The sequence below is a fragment of the Mastigoproctus giganteus genome, chromosome 9 (assembly GCF_048544385.1).
Source record: "Mastigoproctus giganteus isolate SK-2022 chromosome 9, ASM4854438v1, whole genome shotgun sequence".
In the NCBI taxonomy this organism is placed as follows: domain Eukaryota; kingdom Metazoa; phylum Arthropoda; class Arachnida; order Uropygi; family Thelyphonidae; genus Mastigoproctus; species Mastigoproctus giganteus.
Window position 1 is genome coordinate 229062504 of NC_143583.1, and position 23278 is coordinate 229085781.

Consider the following 23278-nt stretch of genomic DNA (forward strand, 5'->3'; position numbering starts at 1 on the left):
ATCGATAAACAGAGGCGGACTGGGTCAAAAATTCTTACCCGGGAAAATTTATAGCCACCTCATACTATGGTTTATGGCCAAAATCACACCGGCCTCCGGCCCACCGAGGTTTCCCCGGTAAGGCTTATGGCCAGTCCGACTCTGTCGATAGAGAAAAAATATGAAATGCTTTGAGCGAAATGAAAGACCATGTGATATTGCACGTGCTACAGACCTAAATGAGGCAACGCCGAGAATTACAAAGAATGCAGAGAAAATAAAAACAACTTTCATAGCAGGAACAACTCAAAGTGCAATTAAAATCCATTAGATTAAGACACAAAGAATTGGAAGAGATGGAATGGTTGTCATCTGTTTGGATAGAAAATCAAACAAAAAACAAGTTTGCTTACGATAGAAGCAAAAGCATTAGCAATATTTTATTAGGTAATAGTTGTAATAAATTACACAAGTATTTTATTATGATTATTTATTGTGTTTCGTAATGTTCTGGTTACAAATGTGTGTTCAATCTTGGGTGGTCGGCACCTAACCCTATTTTTCCCCATTGGGCCTGTTGTTTATATTGCACGATTTTGCATTGCACGAGGGTTTCTAGGAACACAACTATCGTGCTATACGAGGATGTTTATTTTTGTAATGCTGGTATTAATACCAGTATCCTGGTTTCATAAATTAGAAGTACCGAAATACCGGTATTAAGAATTTGACCGGTATTGTAAGCCCTAATTACAATGCAATTAAAACATTAAGATAGTTTAATTTATTAAGATCAGAATAATACACATATTCTGATAAGTACAGATATCGCATTCAAAATTTGAAAATTATGGGACAATTTAAAAGCAATATTGAAATGGAAGGCAATATAGAAAATACAGTGCAGGTAGAAGCCCTGAGCATAATTAGCATTGAATGTATTACATTATTCGTTTTTGCTCATTCCAGAAAAGCTAGCAATGGGTTGCAGAGTGGACCAAATGCATAAGCACCCTCTCTCTCTTCACACACAGCTATGCCAGATGATTACTAATCTCATGCAATTTGTTACCTACTTTACTAATTCAGTCAAATTTGGTCGTGGAGGTTGTTGCAGACATTTTCTCAGATATGCCAGACAAGCTGTGCTTGCTACCTGGGAGCATAAAACGCTGATGGAACTGATATTCAGGTGACACTCAAGTCAGGTGGACCCAATTTTGGTGAAGTCCAGATGGTTTGTGGCAGTCAATCCTCTGCTTGCACCTTCATGATGGTGGGACTGTTAGTAATCCTGGGTATAACCCCATGTGCAAGCACACGGTGGGTGACCACCCAGGTGTGAACCAACATAAGCAGGGGTCAAGGTGTGGCACCCACACCACACGGAGGAATGCCGCCTCTCTGTGTTACCAGGAAATACAATACTAGGTGGTAGATGACTCTCCTCAACCGATGTAATACCGCCACTTTGCTTATTGGTGGCTTGAAGTGGTGGAACCCGTGTTTAGTCTCCAGAGTTAAGTTCCAATCAACCCTTCCCCATTTCTACCATCATGCAGTATGATTGATGTCTTTTGAGGTTATGATGAACGTTATGGTGAGATCCAAACTTCCTTATATTTTGAGGGTACGGTTCTAAAACGGTGTTCGCAGGTAGGCTACTAGTTAGTACACCAAACCTATTGGTAACTCTTTAGGAGGCTTCCGGATCAGCTAGTGTATAATCTCGCTGCTTCTACTCTGCCGCAGAGATGGGAGAAATCCCAGGTGCCGTCTGACACGAACATGCTTCTACTCTGCCAGATAGTGACTGGAAGGAGTCCGAGTAGTGTGTATGCAGGGGGGGGGGCATTGTTAAGGCCACGTTATATCAAGGATCTAGGTATATTCTTACCTTGTGTATGCCATATCCAAAAATTTCATTACTCAACCCCCCCCCCCCCCACTTTTCCTTACTATTGAATACACCATGAATTGTCAAACTAATAGAGGAAACATATCTGCAAAAAGATCAAAACCTCTCAAACACTTCCTAGTTCATTTCACAAATATATGGGGTCTCAGTTCTAATCTAAATGACATCCATTTCCACTTACAGTCTGCCAAACCCTATGTACTTTTTCTGACAGAATCTTAGTTATTGGTTGACTAAACCACTGCTCATTTCAGTTGACCAAATTATTTGCTGTATAATTCCTTTCGCCTCAAAGGTGGTGCTTGTGCATATGTCCATTCTGATATTCCCTGTCAGAGACTTGGGAATCTCCTCTCTTCGACTGTCTCTAGCTTAAAATCTCTCTAACTCATTCTGTCAAATTCATCTGTTGTCTCTACCGTTCTCCCAACTCCACTAATCACTTGGAACTCTGACTTCCTCTCTTTGCATCTTGACTTTCTCCAGTCCAACTTTCCTAACAGTGAGGTAATTTTCCTTGGTGATTTTAATGTTCACAATTCCAGCTGGCTTTAGTTTTTTAGTCACACAGACCCAGCTGGTGAGATTCCGAGGCTTTTGCAATTACTAATGACCTCGCACAGACTGTTCATTTACCTACCAGAATACTGGACAATCCATACAGCATTTGATCTTTTTTCTCATAAACAACCCTTCTAAGTACATGGTTGAAGTTAGTGGTCCTTAAGGCACCTCAGATCACAACTTGGTGATTGTCTCTTCTTCAATGGAGCCTTTATCTCATGGCTATTCCCAACCTCATGTTGTTTGGAATTACAAGAATGTAAAATGGCATGACCTGCGAGATTTCTATTCTTCTTTTCCTTGGTCAGATTACTGTTTCAAAATTCTGATGTCAATGTTTGCTCAGATCGTGTCAGTGAAATCATTCTTATAGGAATGGAATCCTTTATTCCACACTCCACTTTAAAATCTCGTCCTTTATCAAAACCTTTATCTAACACTCCACTTTAAAATCTTGTCCTTATCTAAAACTTTATCTAAAAGTCAATCAGTTTTGACTTTTGACATGTCAGAGGCTTTCTATTCATGTCTGACATATAGGTCTTCTAAACAAGCTTCCATCTTGGTTTTCCAATAAATGTGCCAAGGCTGTTCACGAGGAGAAGAATGTTGCATATCGTAATTGGCTTGTTTCCAATTCTTCAGTTTCATTTTCTGCCTACACCAAAGCTTGCAACAAGTGTAAGAAGTTATTAATCAGTCCAAACTAGATTTTGAACAGGCAAAGAGTAGAAAACTTGCTTCTTGCCTAATGGTAACCGAACATTCTGGTCTCTTGCCAAAGCTATTGGTCACAACTTTTGCCCATTTCTGCTCCCACCTCTGTCACCACCAGATGGTTCTATTGTCACTCAGCCAAGGATAAAGCTGGCCTGCTAGCATCCCATTTTTCTTCCAACTCATGTATTAATGATTTTGGTAAAACACCTCCCACCATTCTCCATTCAATGCATCCTGTGGTCTGCCGACAAAAGGATGTCAGAAGGATTTTGACGAATCTTCATGCTAAAAAGCTTCATGTCCTGATGGCATTTCTCTGCTTCTTCTCAAAACCTGTGCTCCTGTACCTTGTTGCCTTTTTTCACTTTCTTATTCCAAAGATATTTTTCCTTCTGCTTGGAAATTTACTCATATCCAGCTAGTTCCTAGAAAGGGTGACAAATTCTTCCCATCCAATTGCAATTTTTTTTTTTTTTTTATGAAAACCCCAAACACGAAAGGTATCAAAACCTATAGTACTTAGTACCGTGCATGGGTTGAAGGAGAAGTAGGGGGGGGGGTTTGCCGGAAACTTTGCTCTAGAGACTGAACATGGGTTTCACCACTCCAAGCCTCCAATAAGGTAAGTGGTGGTATTTCACCGGTTGATGAAAGTCATCTACTCTTTCTAAAGTAATGGAGAAATCAATTAACCACCAACTCTTAAACTATCTAGTAACCTTCTGTCTGATCAATGATCACCAGTATGGATTTCATCAGTGTCAATCCACTGGTGATATTCTGGCTTACATTACCCATTTATGGACAATGGAAATGTTCGGTAAAACACAAGCAGTTGATTTTGACTTTTCTGTTCGTGTTTCACATATAGGTCTTCTAAACAAGCTTCCATCTTATGGTTTGCCAACTGTTTTTTGTAGTTGGTTATCAAGTTTTCTCTCTGACTGCTCACTGAGGGTGATGGCTCTCTGTCTTCTAACTACTCCACTAATGCTGGTGAACTGAACCTTGGTTCAGTTCTTTCCCCCCACTCTTTTCCTCTTGTATATTATTGACCTTCTTCCATTGTCCAGAAATCCTATCCATAGTTTTACTGATGACAGCACATTGCATTCCACTTTCCAGTTTGAGAAACCTTGCCCTGCTCAATCAGCTTCAACTTCTAGAATATCATTATCATCATCATTATTAGCCATATGGTGTAAAGCTTGAGGTTTTTGCTGCACCAACCAAGAAAAAAAAAAAAAAAAAAAAAAAAAATTTCTGAATTACCCTGAGAGAGAGAGAGAGAGAGAGAGAGAGAGAGAGAGAGAGAAGTAGAAGGGAATCACCAAGAAAGAGAAGAATGATGATATCCAGCTCATGACCCTGGGTGTGTCAAGCCCATACTCACCAGATGTGAGCCCCTGGGGCTATCTGCTACCAATTCTTTAAATGCCGATCTCCAGGTAATTCTCCAGTGGGGCAGACAATTTAGCTGATTTCAATCTTTCTAAAACTCAGTCCTATCTTATATATCTCACAAAAAGGATTCTTCTGTGCCTATGCTTCTCTTTGGTGACACTCCGATTTCTAGGCAAGATGATATATCTCTTTTGGGGATTATCCTGACTTCTAATCTCTCTTTATACAAGCACATTACAAAGACTGCTTCCTCTGCATCTAAAAAACCTGGTTTTCTCTTTCGCTCTCTCAGCATTACTTTTCTTCTAAACAGCTGTTCACTCTGTACAAATCGCAAATCAGCCCTACCGTGGAATACTGTTTCCACATTTGGGGCAGTGCCCACAAAACCTCTTTCAGGCTTCTAGATTCCATTCAGAAGAGGGCAGTTAAGTTATTTAATGACTCATCTCTAACGGTCTCTCCACTCGCTGTCTCATAATGTACTGTTTTTGCTGCATGCCTTTTCTATTGTTATTGTTATTTGTTTTTTAGGGACATTAGCAACTAAGGCCATATTGCTCCGGGATATGCGGTGGTCATTCCCTGACCTTTCCGCATCTTCCGTATTTGATGGTGATGGGCTCGAACCCCGGTCTAATCAAGAAGCGCGTGCTACGCACTGCTGCTCCTTCCCACCTGGCTATGAAGGCGCCGCATGCCTTTTCTACAGATACTTCCATGGGCACTGTTCTTCTGAATCGACTTCAATAATTCCTGCTCTCTCTTTCAAAACAGTCCGAACACGTGCCGCCACCAGCCAACATCCATTTACTGTTCAACTTCAAACTCACAGAACCAACTTTTCATCTTTCTTATTTATTCATTCAACTGCCATTCATACATATTTCCTGAAAATTACAGTCTATAGAAGTGCAAGTCTAATGTCAACAAATATCTTCTTCGTCTTCTCAACCTCCAACCCATGCATGGTACTAAGTACTATAGGTTCTAATACCTCTCGTGTTTTGGGTTTTCGTTAAAAAAAAAAAAAAAAAAAACCGGCCTATGAGAAAACAGAAAGATATCAAAGTACAAGTGGGTTCAGCAAGTTAAAGCTAGTCAGTGGTAATATTACCACTGATTGGCTTTAACTTCCGAAACATTCCAATCAAATTACTTACTGTCCTCTCTTCTACACTATTCAAACAAAGCAAGCCACTACCTGAATGAGTATTCATTGTATTAGCATTAGCATTAGTAGAGGCATTTGATGCAAGAAAGCAAGCTTATGCAGCATCAGCCAAAAAAAAAAAAAAAAAACCACTTCCACTTCACCCCTCTGTTCGTTCAAAATACCTGTCCAGCTGAGCCTTAAACTTATTTAAGCTATCAACTTCCACGACAAGGGATGGAAGTCTGTTCCACCAACCAACCACCTGCTGGCTAAAGGCAAATTTCTGCACATCTATCCTACCTCTGTCTTTCCTCAATTTGAATTTATGCCCTCTCAGGTGATTATTCTGAGCGAGAGGAAGAATCCCATCAGCATTGAGCATGCTCAAACCATTCAAGGCTTTATACACCTCTATAAGATCACCTTGCTGGTGCCTAGTCTCCAGACACTGTAATTTGCAAAACTTAAGCCTTTCTTCGTAAGAGCACCCCTTTGTTCCATTCACTAATCTTGTTGCCCTTCTCTGTACTCGTTCCAGCAGCTCTACATCCTTCTTGAAATGAGGCCTCCAGACCTGTATACAGTACTCTAGGTGTGGCCTGACCATCGCCTTATACAATGGAATAATCACCTCCTTATCCCTGCTGGAAAAATTCCTGTATATCATTGACAATACTCCATGAGCTACTCTTGCAGCCCGTCTGCACTGCTCAGAGAACTTCATATCTGCCTCCACAACCACCCCCAAGTCCCTTTCATTCTCTACCACTGTCAGTGTTGTACCATAGAGTTGATACGTTGCTCTGGGGTTGCTGTTTCCCATGTGTAGTACTTTACATTTGTCAATGTTAAACTTCATTTGCCACCTCTCAGCCCATCTGCTCAACCTTTCCAGATCCTGTTGCAGAAGCATAGTGTCAGTAGTGTCCTTGACAACCCTGCCAACCTTTGTATCGTCTGCAAACTTGGACATTAATCCCGATATACCATCATCAATATCATTTATAAATACAGAAAACAATAATGGACCCAACACTGAGCCCTGAGGGACTCCACTAATAACATCAGTCCACGATGAGCAGTGTCCATTGATTACCACTCTCTGTCTTCTCCCCCTCAACCACCCCTTTATCCATAGCAGCAATTTGCCTCCAATGCCACACTGCTCAAATTTGTGCAGCAGTCTTCCATGTGCATTATAAATATTAATATTATAAAATTAGAATTAATATTATAAATAACGGGCACAGTATATCAGAACATATACATACCTTTTGCACATTTAATACATCTGGCCAGGCTGCAAGCAATCCTTTGTATTCATGAAGAATGTCTCCCATTGGTTCTAAATCATATTTCGGCTAAAGAGAATGAAAACTTTTTCTTTACTGTCAGTTACAGATATAATTAGCATATTTATTTCTTTTTTTATTAAGTTTAACAACAAAAAATAACATTTCCTTCATATTGCAAATACTTAGTAAATTTGGTAGTGAAACCAACTTTGGAAATTAAATTGAGCTTTATATAGCACCAATTTAATGTAATATTAATAAATTTATAGGTTTCTTATTTGCTACATAATGGAATCAGATGCAAATAAAATATTCTATATGAAATATTGGAAAATTCTTTCACAACCACTAATATCCTTCTTAAACTGAGTTTTATAATCAATAGTTGCTTCTGTTTTGTACCATGAATAAATGGGACTTCCTTTTTGAGAAGTTTTATTTCTGCATAATCATAACATGACACAGATACGTTGATAGCTATCCAGATGGCAATACAATCTTTATGCAACTTTTGGAAATGAAAGTGAGCTTTATATAGCACCAATTCCATGAATTATTAATAACAGCACCAATATAATGGTAAAAATTTAATGTAATATTAATAAATTTATGGGTTTCTTATTAGCATTAGCAAGAGCATATGATGCAAGAAAGCAAGCTTATATAGCATCAGTCAAAAAAAAAAAGCACACACCTTCTCATTTCACCTATCCACTCGCTCCAAATGATGTTTGTCTAGTTCTGTCTTGAACATATTTAAGCTATCAACTTCTATAACGACACATGGAAGTTTTTTCCAGCAATCAACCACCTGCTGGCTAGAGGCAAACTTCCGCACATCTATCCTACAACTGTCTTTCCTCAATTTGAATTTATGCCCTCTGAGGCAATTATTCTGAGCAAGAGGAAAAAAGCCATCAGCATTGAGCATGCTCAAACCATTCAAGGTTTTATACACCTCAATCATATGGCACCTAGCACACTGTGAATGACTTCCCAGGTGCGAACCAACATAAGCAGGGTGGAGGTGTGGGGCCCACACCACATAGAGGAATACCACCCCTCTCTCTGTTAGTGGTCAATGCATTAGCATTAGTAGAGGCATTTGATGCAAGAAAGCAAGCTTATGCAGCATCAGACAAAAAAAAAAAAAAAAAACCACTTCCACTTCATCCCTCTGTTTGTTCAAAATACCTATCCAGCTGAGCCTTAAACTTATTTAGGCTATCAACTTCCACAACAAGGGATGGAAGTCTGTTCCACCAACCAACAACCAGATGACTAAAGGCAAATTTCCGCACGTCTATCCTATATCTGTCTTTCCTCAATTTGAATTTATGCCCTCTCAGGTGATTATTCTGAGCAAGAGGAAGAATCCCATCAGCATTGAGCATGCTCAAACCATTCAAGGCTTTATACATCTCTTATTAGATCACCTCGCTGGTGCCTAGCCTCCAGACACTGTAATTTGCAAAACTTAAGCCTTTCTTCGTAAGAGCACCTCTTTCTTCCATTCACTAATCTTGTTGCCCTTCTCTATACTCGTTCCAGTAGCTCTACATCTTTCTTGAAATGAGGCCTCCAGACCTGTATACAGTACTCTAGGTGTGGCCTGACCATTGCCTTATACAAGGTAATAATCACCTCCTTATCCCTGCTAGAAAAATTCCTATATATCATTGACAATACACCATGAGCTACTCTTGCAGCCCGTCTGCACTGCTCAGAGAACTTCATATCTGCCTGCACAACTACGCCCAGGTTCTTTTCATTCTCTACCACTGTCAGTGTAGTACCACAGAGTCGATACGTTGCTCTGGGGTTGCTGTTTCCCCATATGTAGTACTTTACATTTGTCAATGTTAAACTTCATTTGCCACCTCTCAGCCCATCTGCTCAACCTTTCCAGATCCTTTTGCAGCAGCATAGCATCAGTAGTGTCCTTGACAACCCTGCCAACCTTCGTATCGTTTGCAAACTTGGACATTAAGCTTGATATACCATCATCAATATCATTTATAAATACAGAAAACAATAATGGACCCAACATTGAACCCTGAGGGACTCCACTAATAACATTAGTCCACGATGAGCAGTGTCCATTGATTACCACTCTCTGTCTTCTCCCCCTCAACCACCCCTTTATCCATAGCAGCAATTTGCCTCCAATGCCACGCTGCTCAAATTTGTGCAGCAGTCTTCCATGTGCAACAGTATCAAAAGCCTTTTGATACTTTTGATCCAAGTATATAATATCAAAGTTATTCCCTGCATCCAGCTCTTTTCTGACTGAATCATAGTATCCAATCAAATCGGTCAGGCAAGACTTCCCCTCAACAAAACCATGCTGTGTCCGAGCTATAACTGAAGTCTTGTCTAGATGATCCTGCAGTGCTTCTTTAACCAGTGCCTCCATTAATTTTCCTGGAACAGAAGTTAAACTCACACGTCTATAATTACTTGTGTCAGCCTTTGATCCTCCTTTGTGAACTGGGGTCACATTTGCACATCTCCAGTCTATGGGTACCTCCCCTGAGTCCAAGGAAGCTCTCATAATTATGACTAAGGGTTTGCTTACTTCCTTTGCTGCCTCCTTTAATATAACATATATAAATGCCAAGAAGAGCAGGACAAACCAGATCGGACCTTTATGTAAGAGAAAGGGGATAGTAATAAATACACCAGCTGCCGTTGCAAATGAACTCAACAGTTATTTTGCATCGATATTTACAAATGAAAAGCCTTTTGTGGCAATGGGAAATTCTGGGAGCGAAGTTAAAAAATATGTAATTAATGATATTGAAATTTCGCAAGATTATTTAATGAAAAAACTTTCGAGCCCACAGACCAGTAAGGCTCCTGGAGCTGATGGAATATACCCTATAATCTTAAGAGAGGTGGCAAGCGAGTGCATTGAACCATTGAGGCTAATTATGCGAGCATCACTAGACTCTGGGGAGATTCCCTTGGATTGGAAAAGTGCAAATGTATCTCCCATACATAAGGGTGTCTCTAAAAGTGAAGTTGGAAATTATCGACCTGTCAGTCTGACTTCAGGTAGGGAAATCATGGAGGCAATGATCAAGGGTGGAATTCAGGATCATTTGGTTCGAATTGAAATTCTCAAGGATACTCAGCATGGTTTTGTAAAGGGAAAATCATGTTTAACAAATCTGGTTCGCTATTTCGAAAGGGTCACTCACGAGCTGGATTTAGGGAATAATTTCGACATTGTTTATTTAGATTTCAGCAAAGCTTTTGACCAGTCCCACATGAGCGGTTGCTTTATAAGCTGGCATAGGTTGGAATCACTGGGAAAATCCTTAGATGGATAGAAGGATGGCTTCAGGGCAGGAGGCAGAGGGTTGTGATAAATGGCTATTCCTCAGATTGGGTTGATGTAAGAAGAGGGGTTCCCCAAGGATCAGTATTAGGACCACTGTTGTTTTTAATTTTCATAAACGACATTGATGAAGGGATAGAGGGCGTGATGTCTAAATTTGCAGATGATGTTAAAATTGGTTGAGTAGTTAATGATCACTGTCAAGCTGAGCTTCTTCAGAGAGACCTAGATAGACTCAAGGAATGGTCAGAAAAATGACAGATTTTCTTTAATCCAACAAAGTGTAAGGTAACAGGGAAACAGTAATCCCAAAAAAACTTATTCACTTGGTGGAGTTCAACTAAACCCAGTACTGGAGGAAAGGGACTTGGGTGTTACGATACGGTCAGACACGAAATTTTCTGAGCATTGTAAACAGGTTGCAAGGAAGGCCCATGGTGTCCTATCGATGATCTATCGAACTTTTGCAAGTAGAGATAGGGACGTGATAACCCCATTATATAAGGCTTATATAATGGGATTATGTTAGACCACACTTGGAATACTGTGTTCATGTATGGAGACCACACCTAAAGAAAGACATCGAGCTTCTTGAAAGGGTGCAAAGAAGGGTAACTCGCCTGGTGTGATCGGCAAAAGGGTGTCCTTATGAAGAAAGACTTCGAATATGTGGGTTGCAGAGTTCGGAATCTAGACACCTTAGAGGAGATTTGATTGAGGTGTTTAAGGCTCTGAGAGGCATCAGTAAAATGAATGAGGACGAAATTTTCAAGATAATAAATGATGCTAGAACTAGGGGACATAAATTCAAGTTACGGGGTGAAATGTTTAGATTGGACTGCAGGAAGTTTTATTTTAGCCAGCGAGTTATAAATTACTGGAATAAGTTGCCTTCATGGGTGGTAGAAGCTGACAGTTTGGGGAAATTAAAAGGTCATCTGGATAATACTTTCGGGTAAGGGAAGCACATAGGATGATAGGTTTAATTTTTTTTTTTTTTTATTAATTATTATTATTTAGTTATTTATTTTATTCATTTATTTATTTTTTTGTTTTTATCATTGTTTTGTTCGGATTTTTTTTTTGGGTGGTGCAGCATAAGCCATAGGTTTTCTTGCACCATGCGGCCGTTACTAATACTAACTGGATAGATCCCATCCACCCCAGGTGCCTTTCTTGTGTTTATCTTCAACAATTTCTCCTCCACGTTACTCTCAGTTATTACAGGATTATCTAGCTTACTGCCAGAGTTTAATAAACTTCTGGCATTCCCCTCCCCGAATAACTCCTCCTGTGTGAATGTAGATGCAAAATATTCATTTAGTTTGTTAGCTCACTGAGTAGGATCATCAACAGTTGAACCATCGATATCAAGTGGACCAATCTGATTCATCCCCTTCCTTCTAGAGTTTACATAAGTAAAGAACTCTTTGCTGTTTTTCTTTGCATCCTTTGCAAAAGATTTCTCATAATCTGCCTTTGCCTGCCTAACCTCCTTTGTGACTTGGTTACAAAGGAGGTTAGGCAGTTAATTTATTATGTTAATTTATATGTATCCCATGCATTTTTCTTCTCTTCCATATGTCTCATTAGTTCATCCGACATCCATTTAGCCTAAACCTTGAACAATATTTCTGAAGATTATGTAAAGCCTAGTAGCTTCCAAGATAAGTTCTTTGAATGCTTCCCATTTTGAATTTGCTGTTGGTAACATCATCATCAGTTGGTCCCACTGTATAGAATTTAAATACTGTCTCAGACCATCGTAGTTGCCTTTATGAATGCAATAACCCTTCCCTTTACCCCTGATGGTAGTTACCTCTGAGTAAATTCCGCTTCAGCACACTGTGATCACAGCCACTTAGTGGTTCCTTTATCTGCAGATTCTTAATGCATGAAGAATCACTACCGATAATCAGATCAAGTATATTACTCCCTCTAGTTGCCTCCCGAACATGCTGATGTAGAAAACAATCATCCAATAAATCCTCAAAAGCCTTGCTAGTGTGCGAGTGACCAACCCAAAAATTCCAGTCAATATCTGGGAATCTAAAATCTCCCATTATAAGACTCTCTGATTTACTGGCCCACTCTTATTACCCTGTACATTTTCTTATTATACTCATCAGAGTCATTAGGCCTATAGCACACTCCTACTCTCAATTTTGATCTCCCAGTGCTTATGTCACACCAAACTGACTCGACACTGCACTGTCCAGTGATGTCGACTGGCTTCACTTCCTTGGATTTTGTGTTTCTTAATTAATAGCATAACCCCCTCCTCCCTTCCTATCCTGTCTATCCTTTCTGTAGACGTTGTGCTCCCCAAATTCCAGTTCTGCATTCCTTATATATCTGTGTGACACCACGTCTCTGATATCCCAACAATATCCGCCTTTCATGCTTTGAGCAATACCTCAAATTCATCAAATTTATTTACCAAACTCCTAGCATTGGTGTACATGCAAGTATACATTCACCTGTTCCTATTCTTAGCTACCCTAACACAACCCATGTGTTTACTTGTACTGCAATGACTCCCAGCAGTGTCTGAAACATCCTGCATCTTGTTTTCCAGGCTTCTGTTCATTCCAATAGAAGCAGTGCAAGAATCACTTTCACCTCTGCCAGTGGCTACTGTCAATCTATTGGTCTTTGTCTCCCCCCCAAGCTAGCAGTTTTCCGACCCACCTAACACTGCCTCGATAGCATCAGCAAATATTCTTGCACCCTTTCTATTTAAGTGTATCATGTATCCCATCCCTGTAGAAGCAGTCTCTCTCTCCTGTTAACAAGTACAGACCAGGCTGGAAAAAATTCTACTCCTTGAGCCTTGCACAATCTTTCCAGGGCCGAATTGATCGACAAGGCTCTCATCCTATACTCCTTCCTATCGTGTCTGGGCAGAATTGCAGACATTTTCAAATTTAACCCTAATTCACGCCTTTTTTTTCAACAGTGACCTGTACTTGTTAAGTAATTCTGCCAGTCTCCTACTCTTAATATTATTTGTGCCAATGTGTACAACTATATCACCTTTTGTGCCCTTAAAAGATAATATCCGCTCTACAACATCCTCAACCTTTGCCCCTGGTCCTGTTCCACCTATCCTTTTTACAAAGCATGTTCCCCGTTTCCATGACAATAGAGTCACCAACAACTACTAGTTCCTGTGGGAACTTGTTAGTTCTTTGAATTTAATTAAACTTTCAACTTCAACACCACAAAAACAAATGGAAGTTTTTTCCAACAATCAACAACCTGCTGGCTAAACACAAACTTCCGCACATCAATTCTGCAACCATCATTCCTCAAATTATAATTTGTGCACTCTCATGTATGACCATAGCAAGAGGAAGAATCTCATCAGCATTGAGCTTGCTCAATCCATTCAAAGCCTTAACACCTCAATCAGATCACCTTGCAGGTGCCTAGTCTACAGATGCTGAAGTTTGCAGAACTGAAACTTTTCTTGTTAAAAGAAAACCTTCTCTGTACCTGTTCCAGCAGCTCCACATCCTTGCTCAGATGAGGCCTCCACATCTTAAGTACTGCAGACCTTTATGCAGCACACAAGACTTGGCCTGACCATTGCCTTATACAATGGGATAATCGCCTCCTTAAATCTATTAGCAAACGTCCTGCATATCATTGACAAAACCCCATAAGCTGTGCTGGCAGCCTGTCTACACTGCTCAGAGAATTTCATATCTGACTGCACAATAACAATCAGGTCTTATTCATTTTTCAATAGTCTGAGTGTAGCACCATAAAGTTAGTACGATACTGTGTGGTTACGATACTCTGAACGGTCTGATGTAGCCAATTGGTCAGGAGTGAGAGTGCAGTAGCACACGCTCTTTGAGTGGACTGGGGGTTCATGCCCATGAATGCTAAAAAAAATTAACGTTTACATTGATTATTGGTAAAATCCACTGGCTTGGTGGTTGTGCCGGAGTATAAATAAGAAAATTTTTTTTTTAGTGTTATCTGTATGCAGTACTTTGTATTTACCAATGTTAAACTTCAATTGCCATTTCTCAGCCCATCTGCCTAACTTTTATAGATCCTTTTGCATTAGCATACTGTCATTAATTACCCGCTAACCTTTGTATCATCTGCAAACTTGAACATTAAGCCTGATATGCCTTCATCGATATTATTGATAAATACAGAAAACAACAATGGACCAGTGCCGAACCACAGGATAATAACATTAGTCCACAAGAGCAGTGACCACTGATTACCATTCTTGGGTCTTTTCCAATCAACCATCCCTTTATCTATAGCAGCAACTTGAGCTTAATGTACAGCAGTCTTCTGTGTGCAACAGCATCAAAAGCTTTCCCAAAATCAAAGTACAGTAGAAGGTCGATATTTTGAAGTAATCAGGACCGGTGGTAGTTGGACTTCCGATTTGTTTGGATTTTCTAACTTCAAAAATACAGTTCTGGAGACTTAAAAAAAAAAAAAAAAAAAGGTTTAGTACGTTTAGAAATAAAAACACTAAGTTGTGCTTGCGCATTTTTATTCATTGTACTAAGCTGTACTTACGTAATTTTATTCATTGGTAACAAAACAAATGAAACTTTCAGGCATAATAACACATATGTATAGGCCTTTAACGAAAATAATTACTTATTTTTTGCTGCACCATTTATGAACTTCGTTTCTTTGTTGCCAAATCTTTCACTCTCTAAGTGTCCAGTAAGCAGCTTGTTGTTCATACCTAGCCCTCGTGGGTAGCACAGTTGGTGAAATCACTGTCTACCACACCCTGAGTTTGAATCCTGTCAATGAAGGGAAGAATTTTCATGGGCCTTTTTCACAATGTGGCTCAGTTAGTCGGTCTTGGGGTAGTACGGCTTTAGGGGTAGTATGAGTTTCTCCACGAAACTCAGGTTTTTTGTCCAGAAAACCAACTAGAGAACATGAAATTTATAGACAGTATACACAGAGCAATATGGCTTTAGTTAGAATTAGGATTAGTAGAGGAATATGATGCAAGAAAGCAAACTTATATAGCATCAGCCAAAAAAAAAAAAAAAACCCATTCCCATTTCACCTATCCATTTGCTCCAAATTTTAGTCTAGTTCTGCCTTCAATTTATTTAAGCTGTCCACTTACACGACAACACATTGAAGTTTGTTCCAGAAATCAACCACCCGCTCGCTAAAGGAAAATTTCTGCACATCTATTCTACAACTGTCTTTCCTCAATCTGATTTATGTCCCCTTGGGCAATTAACCTGGGCAAGGGGAAGAATCCCATCAGCACTGAGCTTGCTCAAACCATTCAAGGCCTTATACCTCAATCAGCTCATCTTGCAGGTGCCTAGACTCCAGACACTGCAATTTGCATAACTTAAGCCTTTCTTTGTAAGAAAGGCTTAAGTTATGCAAATTTTCCATTCATTAATTTTGTTGCCCTTCTCTGTACTTGACCCAGTAGCCCTACAATCTTCCTCAAATTAGGCCTCCAGACCTGTATACAGTATTCAAGGTGTGGCCAGACCATTGCCTTATACAAGGGGATAATCACCTCCTTATCCCTGCTAAAAAAATTCCTATATATCATTGACAACACACCATGAGCTACTCTTGCACACACTGCACTGCGCAGAAAACTTTAAACCCAATTGTAATTTGAAAACACGAGTCGAATGAAAAATTTTAATGTGATTTTCATGTTCAGCAGCATAAAATTAGTCAAGATTGGGTATTTTTGTTTTCGTAACATTTTATGCGTTGGCCAGTGTTATCAGTCAATTCAATCGCTGCTCATCTCAGTCCGAATTATTCATTGTATGATTCCTTTCTCTTCAAAGATGACACTTGTGCATATGTCTGTTCTAATATTCCCTGTCAGAGACTAAGTAATTTGGAATCTTCTCCAATCTTCTTTGCATTAAAATCTATCTACCCCATTCTGTCAAATTCATCTGTTGCCTCTATTGTTCTCCCAAATCCACTAACCACTTAGATATCTTTGACTTCCTCTCTTTGAAACTTGATTTTCTTAGTACAACTTTCAACAGTTGCAATTTTCCTTTGTAATTTTTTAATGTTCACAACTCCAGATGGCCTCTGTTTTCTAGTCAAAGGGTCCCAGCTAGTCGAGCTGCAGGGGCTTTTTCAATTACTAATTAAATCGCACAGACTGTTCATTTACCTACGAGAATACCAGACAATCCTAACCACACAGCCAATGTGCTTGATCTTTTTCTCACAAACAACTCTTCTAATTAGATTGAGGTGGGTAGGAACCTCAGATCAATTCGGTGATAATGTCTTCTCCAATGGAACCTTTCTCTATTGGCCAATCTCAACCTTGTTTTGTTTGGTACTACAATAATGCAAAATGGGATGATCTATAAGATTTTTTTTTCTTCTTTTCCTTGGTTGGATTATTGTTTCTGTACAAATCTTCCATTGTCAACATCTGCTCAGATCGCATCAATGAAATTATTCTTGTAGGGATGGAATCCTTTATTCCACAATTCCACCTTAAAATCACATCCTTTATATAAACCCTGGTTTTTCAATAAATGTGTTAAGGCTGTTCAAGATAAGAATACTGCATATCGTAATTGGCTTGTTTCCAAATCTCCAGGTTCATTTTCTGCCTACACCAAAGCTTGCAACAATTGTAAAGTATTTATCAATCAGTCCAAACTAGATTTTGAACAGGCTAAGAGTAGAAAACTTGCTTCTTTTCCAAATGGTAGTCGGGCATTCTGGTCTCTTGCCAAAGCTATTGGTTGAAACTTTTGCCCAACTCTATTCCCACCTCTCTCACAACCAGATGGTTCTATTGCGACTTTAGCCAAAGATAAAGATGAACTGCTAATAATCTTACTTTTCTTCTAACTTGTGTATTGATGATCTAGGCAAACCATCTCCTACCATTCCCAGTACGCTCCATTTGCTGCCTCCTATGGTATTCAATAAAAAGAATAGCAGAAGAATTTTGAACAGTCTTGATGCCAAGAAAGCACCAGATTCTGATAGTGTTTCTCCACTTCTATTCAAAACCTGTGCTAGTGAGCTTATTCCCATTCTGTGTTGCCTTTTTTCACTTTCTTATTCCAAAGGTGTTTTTCCTTCTGCTTGGAAATTTGCTCATATCCAGCTAGTTCCTAAAAAGGGTGACAAATCCCTCCCATCCAATTATTGTCCCATTGCAATTACTTCTACTCTTTCTCAAGTAATGGAGAAATCAATTAACCACCAATTCCTAAACTATCAAGAAACCTTCCGCCTGATCAACGATCACCGGTATGGATTCTGTCAGCGTCGATCCACTGATGATATTCTGGCTTATGTTACCCATCTATGGACAAATTCAATGAAAAGTTTGGTGAAACTCAAGCAGTTGCTCAGAGGCTTTTCATTGCATTTGGCATAAAGGTCTTTTAAATAAGCTTCCATTTTATGGTTTGCCATCTGTTTTTTTTAATTGGGTATATAGTTTTCCCTCTGATCACTCACTGCAAGTGATGGTAGACGGCTCTGTGTCTTCTAACTTGTTCACTAATGCTGGTATTCGTCAAAGTTCAGTTTTTTTCTCTCACTCTTTTCCTCTTGTATATTAATGACCTTCTTACACTGACCAGAAATCTTATCCATAGTTCTGCTGATGATTGCACATTGCATTCCGCATCCAGTTTCAGAAACCTTGCCCTGCATAAACAACATCAAGTTCTCAAATATCTATTACCAATTTCTTAAATTCTGATCTTCAGGTAATTCTCCAGTAGGGAAAAGATAACTAACTTAGTTGATTTCAATCCTTTTAAAACTCAGTTGTATCATATATCTCACAAAAAGGATTCTTCTGCTCTTTTGCTTATCTTTGATGACACTCAAATTTCTAGACAAGATCACATATCTCTATAGGGATTACTCTGGTTTCTAATCACTCTCTTGGCATAAGCACATCACAAATATTGCTTCCTCTGCATCTAAAAAACTGTTTTCTGTTTCACTCTCAGTGTTATTCTTCTTCCAAACAGCTGCTCACTTTGTGCAAACCACAAATCCATCCTACCATGGAATATTTTTCCCCACATCTGGAGCGGAGCCCCGAAAACCTCTATCAGGCTTCTAGATTCCATTCAGAAGAGGGCACTTAGGTTAATTAATGACTCATCTTGAACGGAGTCTCTCCACTCTATCTACTGTTTCTACTTCACACCTTTTCTACAGATACTTCCATTGGCACTGTTCTTCTGAATTGGCTTCTGCAATTCCTGCTCTTGCTTCCAAACCAATCTGAACAAATGCTGCAACCAGTCAGCATCCTTTTACTATTCAACTTCAAACTCACAGAACCAACTTCTTTTTCTTCCTCATTTATTCCTTGAACTTCCGTTTTCTGGAACAACCTCCCTTCATACGTATTTCCTGAAAATTATAATCTGCAGAAATTCAAATATAATGTTGATAGGTATCTTCTTTCATCTTCTCAATCTTCAACCCATGCATGGTACTAAGTACTATAGGTTCTAATACCTCTTGTGCTGGGAGGTTTAAATTAAAAAAAAAAAAAAAAAAAGGCAACAACTCTCAGTGGTACTGGTGCCAGGTGTCAATATGATAATAGACAAGTTTGTTTAATAAGTTAGTGTTTATATTATTACGAAAAAAAGGAAACATCAATTCTCAATCGGATTTCAGGAATAAAATATTCAAAGATTTTGCATCAGGGAGACATTGATATGTAGTGGCTCCAGCTGGTATATAGGTAATCTGAAATCGAAGGATATTTAAAAACTTCCTGTAACAGCTTAGTTTGGTTTTGAAAGATTGCCTAAACTAGCTAAAAAGCTGAATGGCACAAAAATATTGTGGGAAAACACTACTGGATAGTACATGGTGCAGAATTATTATATATGGCAATGAATGCAGAAGAATATATAGTGGATTATACTTGGTTCTACAGATATTTCGTGGTGTTGCGAATTGATGGTAATATATTGATCATGAATTCATATGGATGCAGCTCATGGTGTTGCATCTGTAGGATGAACAGTTGCCATAGGATTAAGGGAGGGGATGCCAAACTCCAATGGGGGAGCTAAATTAGTGGCTTTGTGATAATTGAAAGAAAAGTTAAAGAGAAATTGTTGAAGCGGAACATAAAAAAGGTGCCTGGGGTGGATGGAATCTATCCAATTATATTACAGAAACTTTGCCAACAGGAATAAGGTGATTTTCCCTTTGTATAAGGCTATGGTTAGGCTGCATCTTGAGTATTGTATACAGGTCTGGAGGCCTCACTTTAGGAAGGATGTAGATCTGCTCGAACAGTTGCAGAGTTTTGTTTGAACAGTTTTGTTCCTGTCGCCAATCTGGTTTTATGTGAAACCAGATTGGCAACAGGAACAAAAAGGTGCTCTTACCTAGAAAGGCTTCTGCTGCAAATTGCAGCGTCTGGAGACTAGGCACCTGACGGAGACCAATAACCTGATTGAGGTTTAAGGTCTTGAATGGATTTGAGTAAGCTGAATGTTATGGTCATTCTTCCTCTTATCGAGACCACACACACACACATGAAATAGCATAGCTGCAGGATAGATGTGCAGATGATTGCCTTCAGCCAGTGGGTGGCTGATTGTTGAAACAGATTTCCATCTGTTGGCATGGAATTAGATGGTCTGAATAAATTCAATGACAAATCCCTGGAGTGTACAGATGAGCACTCTGTAGGTTTTTTTTTTTTTTTTTATTTGACTGATGCTACATAAGCTTGCTTCCTTGCATCATTTGCCACCACTACTAATATCTAGCAATTTCATCTAGATATAGTACTTCAAGTATAGTTGAGTGCTAAAAATCTGAACGTCAATAATTCGAAACATAAATAATCTGAACGAGCCAGCATTCAATATTTTTTATGCTGGTGCCATAAAATAATCACAGTAAGAGCCGGTTATCATGACCATGTTTGTAAATTGAATTTTGATTCTATTAAATGGCAATTCTAATAAGCAAAAATAGGAAGAATATTATCCACAGGCTATAAAAATGAAGCTATAAAGCACAAATATACAGCTTTTTTTCTCTTACCAATTAAAAAATTAAATGATACATGGAAATCGGAAGAATATTATCCACAGGTTAGCAAAATCAAAATAAAAATTTATGCTTACGTACATAGCTTAATTAATATACATACAGTACTAACTAAAAATAACATTTTGTAATCTGATTCTGTTCACTTACTTTTTTTGGGGGGGTTAAAATCTAATACTGTACAGTAAAAAAAGATAAGCATCAATCAATAACAAAACACGGCACGCAGACACTGCAATAACACCACCATATGCACAAGTGAGATATGGAGTAAAAAGATTTTCAGAGTTTTTACAGAATTTTATTTTACCATACTGTAGTTTTTTTTTGTCTTTTAAAAGGAAGCAGAAATTTGATCAATTGAATCGAAGATTGAGATTTTAAGCAGACTTTCAAAGGGAGAAAGCGGGTCTTCGTTAGCAAAATTTACTAGGTTGCAAAATCAACCATAACAGACATTAAACAACAAGGAAAAAATTTTAAAGTTAGCATCGAAACATGGTTCAGATGGTGCAAAAAAATAAAATAAAAAAGAAGAACTGTGAGAACAGCTAATGATCCATCCCTTGAAGATGCCGTTTATTTGTGGTTCACACAGATGAAGTTTAGGAGAACCCATATCTGGATCTTTGTTGTGTGAAAATGTGCAGGGTTTTAACAAAAAATTAGGTGGTCCCATAGATTTTAAAGCCAGTGTTTTTATTTCAAAACTTACTAAATTGTTTTTTTAGTCTCCAGAAGAGTAATTTTGATAAGTTCGAAAATCCAAACAAATTGGAAGTCTGAACTACCCCTAGTCCCAATTAGTTCAAATTATCAATGCTCTATACTGTATTTCAGCTAAATACATGTTATGTGGATAATCGATGTGTTATGTATGAAAAAATATATATATATAAAAATAGCAATAATAATATTGTTATTATTAACAACAATATTTTATACTTTATTTTTTGTTATTAATTATTAAGAGGATATTAATTGTTATTAACAGTACAACTGTGCCAGATTTCTTTTGGTACAATTTTAATGAAATTTGAGAAGGGATGACAAATCTTTCTAAAAGAAGCAAATATAAAATCAGGAAAATCTATCCACTAGGAGTTGAGAAGTGGAAGTGGACAGATCCAGTGTAGATAAAATTTCACTGGAAGGATAGTATAGATTGAGCATCTATAGCACATTAGTATAGATGCACAATCACTTGTGCATCTATACTAATGTGCTGAAAATATTGTGCCAAAAACACTAGTTAAAAGCTAAGTTTTCTGTCATTGCACTAAGTCTTTTCTTGTGCAAACTTCCTTTTGCCTCCAGTTTACTACTGAAAAGGTATAAAATTTTGTTCATCTATATTTTTACTTTTTTATTGGCTCATCACAATCCTGCCATTTGGCATTTGCCATTATAAACTTTCACAGCCATTTTCAAAGTATTTGTTAATAGGATCTGTGATTAAATTTGCTACCTTCTGTGACACAATTTGCTATTTGCAAACAAGCTGTATGAATGTGCCTTCCAATAAAAATGACAATACTACTGAAACAGATATGATAACGAATAGTGCTATGATATAAAAAATAAGCCAATTTATACTTCTTGAAAGTGATCGCTCTTATTTATAATGCAACCTCTAATAATAATGCTACTTAACACACAGAGTGCATGCTTCTGTAGCACTATTCACTCTGTGCATGCACGGAGTGAATAGTGCTACAGAAAAAAATAAAAATAACAAATCCCCCCCCCCCCCCACACACACACCACTGGTGCAACTTCATTTTGTGGCCTCCAACAGTAACAGGAATCAATATCTAGAAAAACACTGGTAGTGATACCATTTTATAAAAAGATTCTATACTACAAAATTGCTATAGCTTGGAAGTATGAAATTTTTTTCACATAAAAATAAAACTGTAATTAATGCTTTTCACACTTTCAATTTTTTGGGACAACCTGAAGACTAGTAAACAAGCATACAAAACAGGCACCCTAGAAGAAAAGGAGGAATTATCTATAAATTGGAGGTGTGTAAATGTGTCTTCTATTCACAAAGGGGATCAAAGTGTGATGTGATAATAATAATGGAATGGATGTGATAATAATAATGGAAAATAATGGAATCAGTGTTAAAGAGGTACTGCAGGATCATTATAAGAGATGATCCTGCAGTACTTCTTTAACCACTGATTCCATTATTTCCATATTGATTTCCGTATAGTTACCCTAAGAATGGAATTATATGGAAATCAAAGCATGGATGTATTAAGGGAAGGAGAGATTCTGTCTGACTGATCAGATTAGCTACTTTGATGTGGTAACAAAGGAAATCAATGCAAATAATAATTTTTAAAATACAAAATTATTATTTATAATAATTTTGTATTCTAATATTATTAAATACAAAATTATTATAATATAAACTAGGGAGCGCTTCCCCCTGCTCGCTTTGCTCACCAATCCCTGTGCAACACTTTTCTACACAAAATGTATGACAAAGTCAAATCTTTATTAGGTAAAAGACACATCTGTTGAAATGCACTGATTGATATCTAATCAGGAAATGGCCTATGTAATTATTTACCTGTGCATTTGTAGTGACATAATTTCCTCGCCCACTTGCACATGACCCACATCTCTCTTCTCCCATTGGCTACCCCACCACGTGGCATTCTCAAGGTCGAATAAATATCATTATGTGATTATTTACCTCCATTTACATAGGTCACTTAGGAAAAGGCCTTTTGCTTCGGGTTCCATAATTCACGAGGAATATTGTTGCATCCAAAATAGTAGGACTAAAATATTTACAAAATACTAAA

At 38.2% G+C, this 23278-nt stretch overlaps 1 protein-coding gene across 1 annotated transcript in view; it reads right to left on the reverse strand.

Moving 5' to 3' along the window:
- SH3PX1 (sorting nexin 33-like protein SH3PX1) overlaps positions 1-23278 on the reverse strand; it is a gene marked incomplete at its 3' end in the record, with an annotated part of 294611 nt that overhangs the window by 13823 nt on the left and 257510 nt on the right. Inside the window, exon 14 of the mRNA XM_090380950.1 lies at positions 7013-7102. Within this exon, the coding sequence (XP_090237076.1) occupies positions 7013-7102 (90 nt within the window). The remainder of the gene's footprint in view (positions 1-7012; positions 7103-23278) is intronic.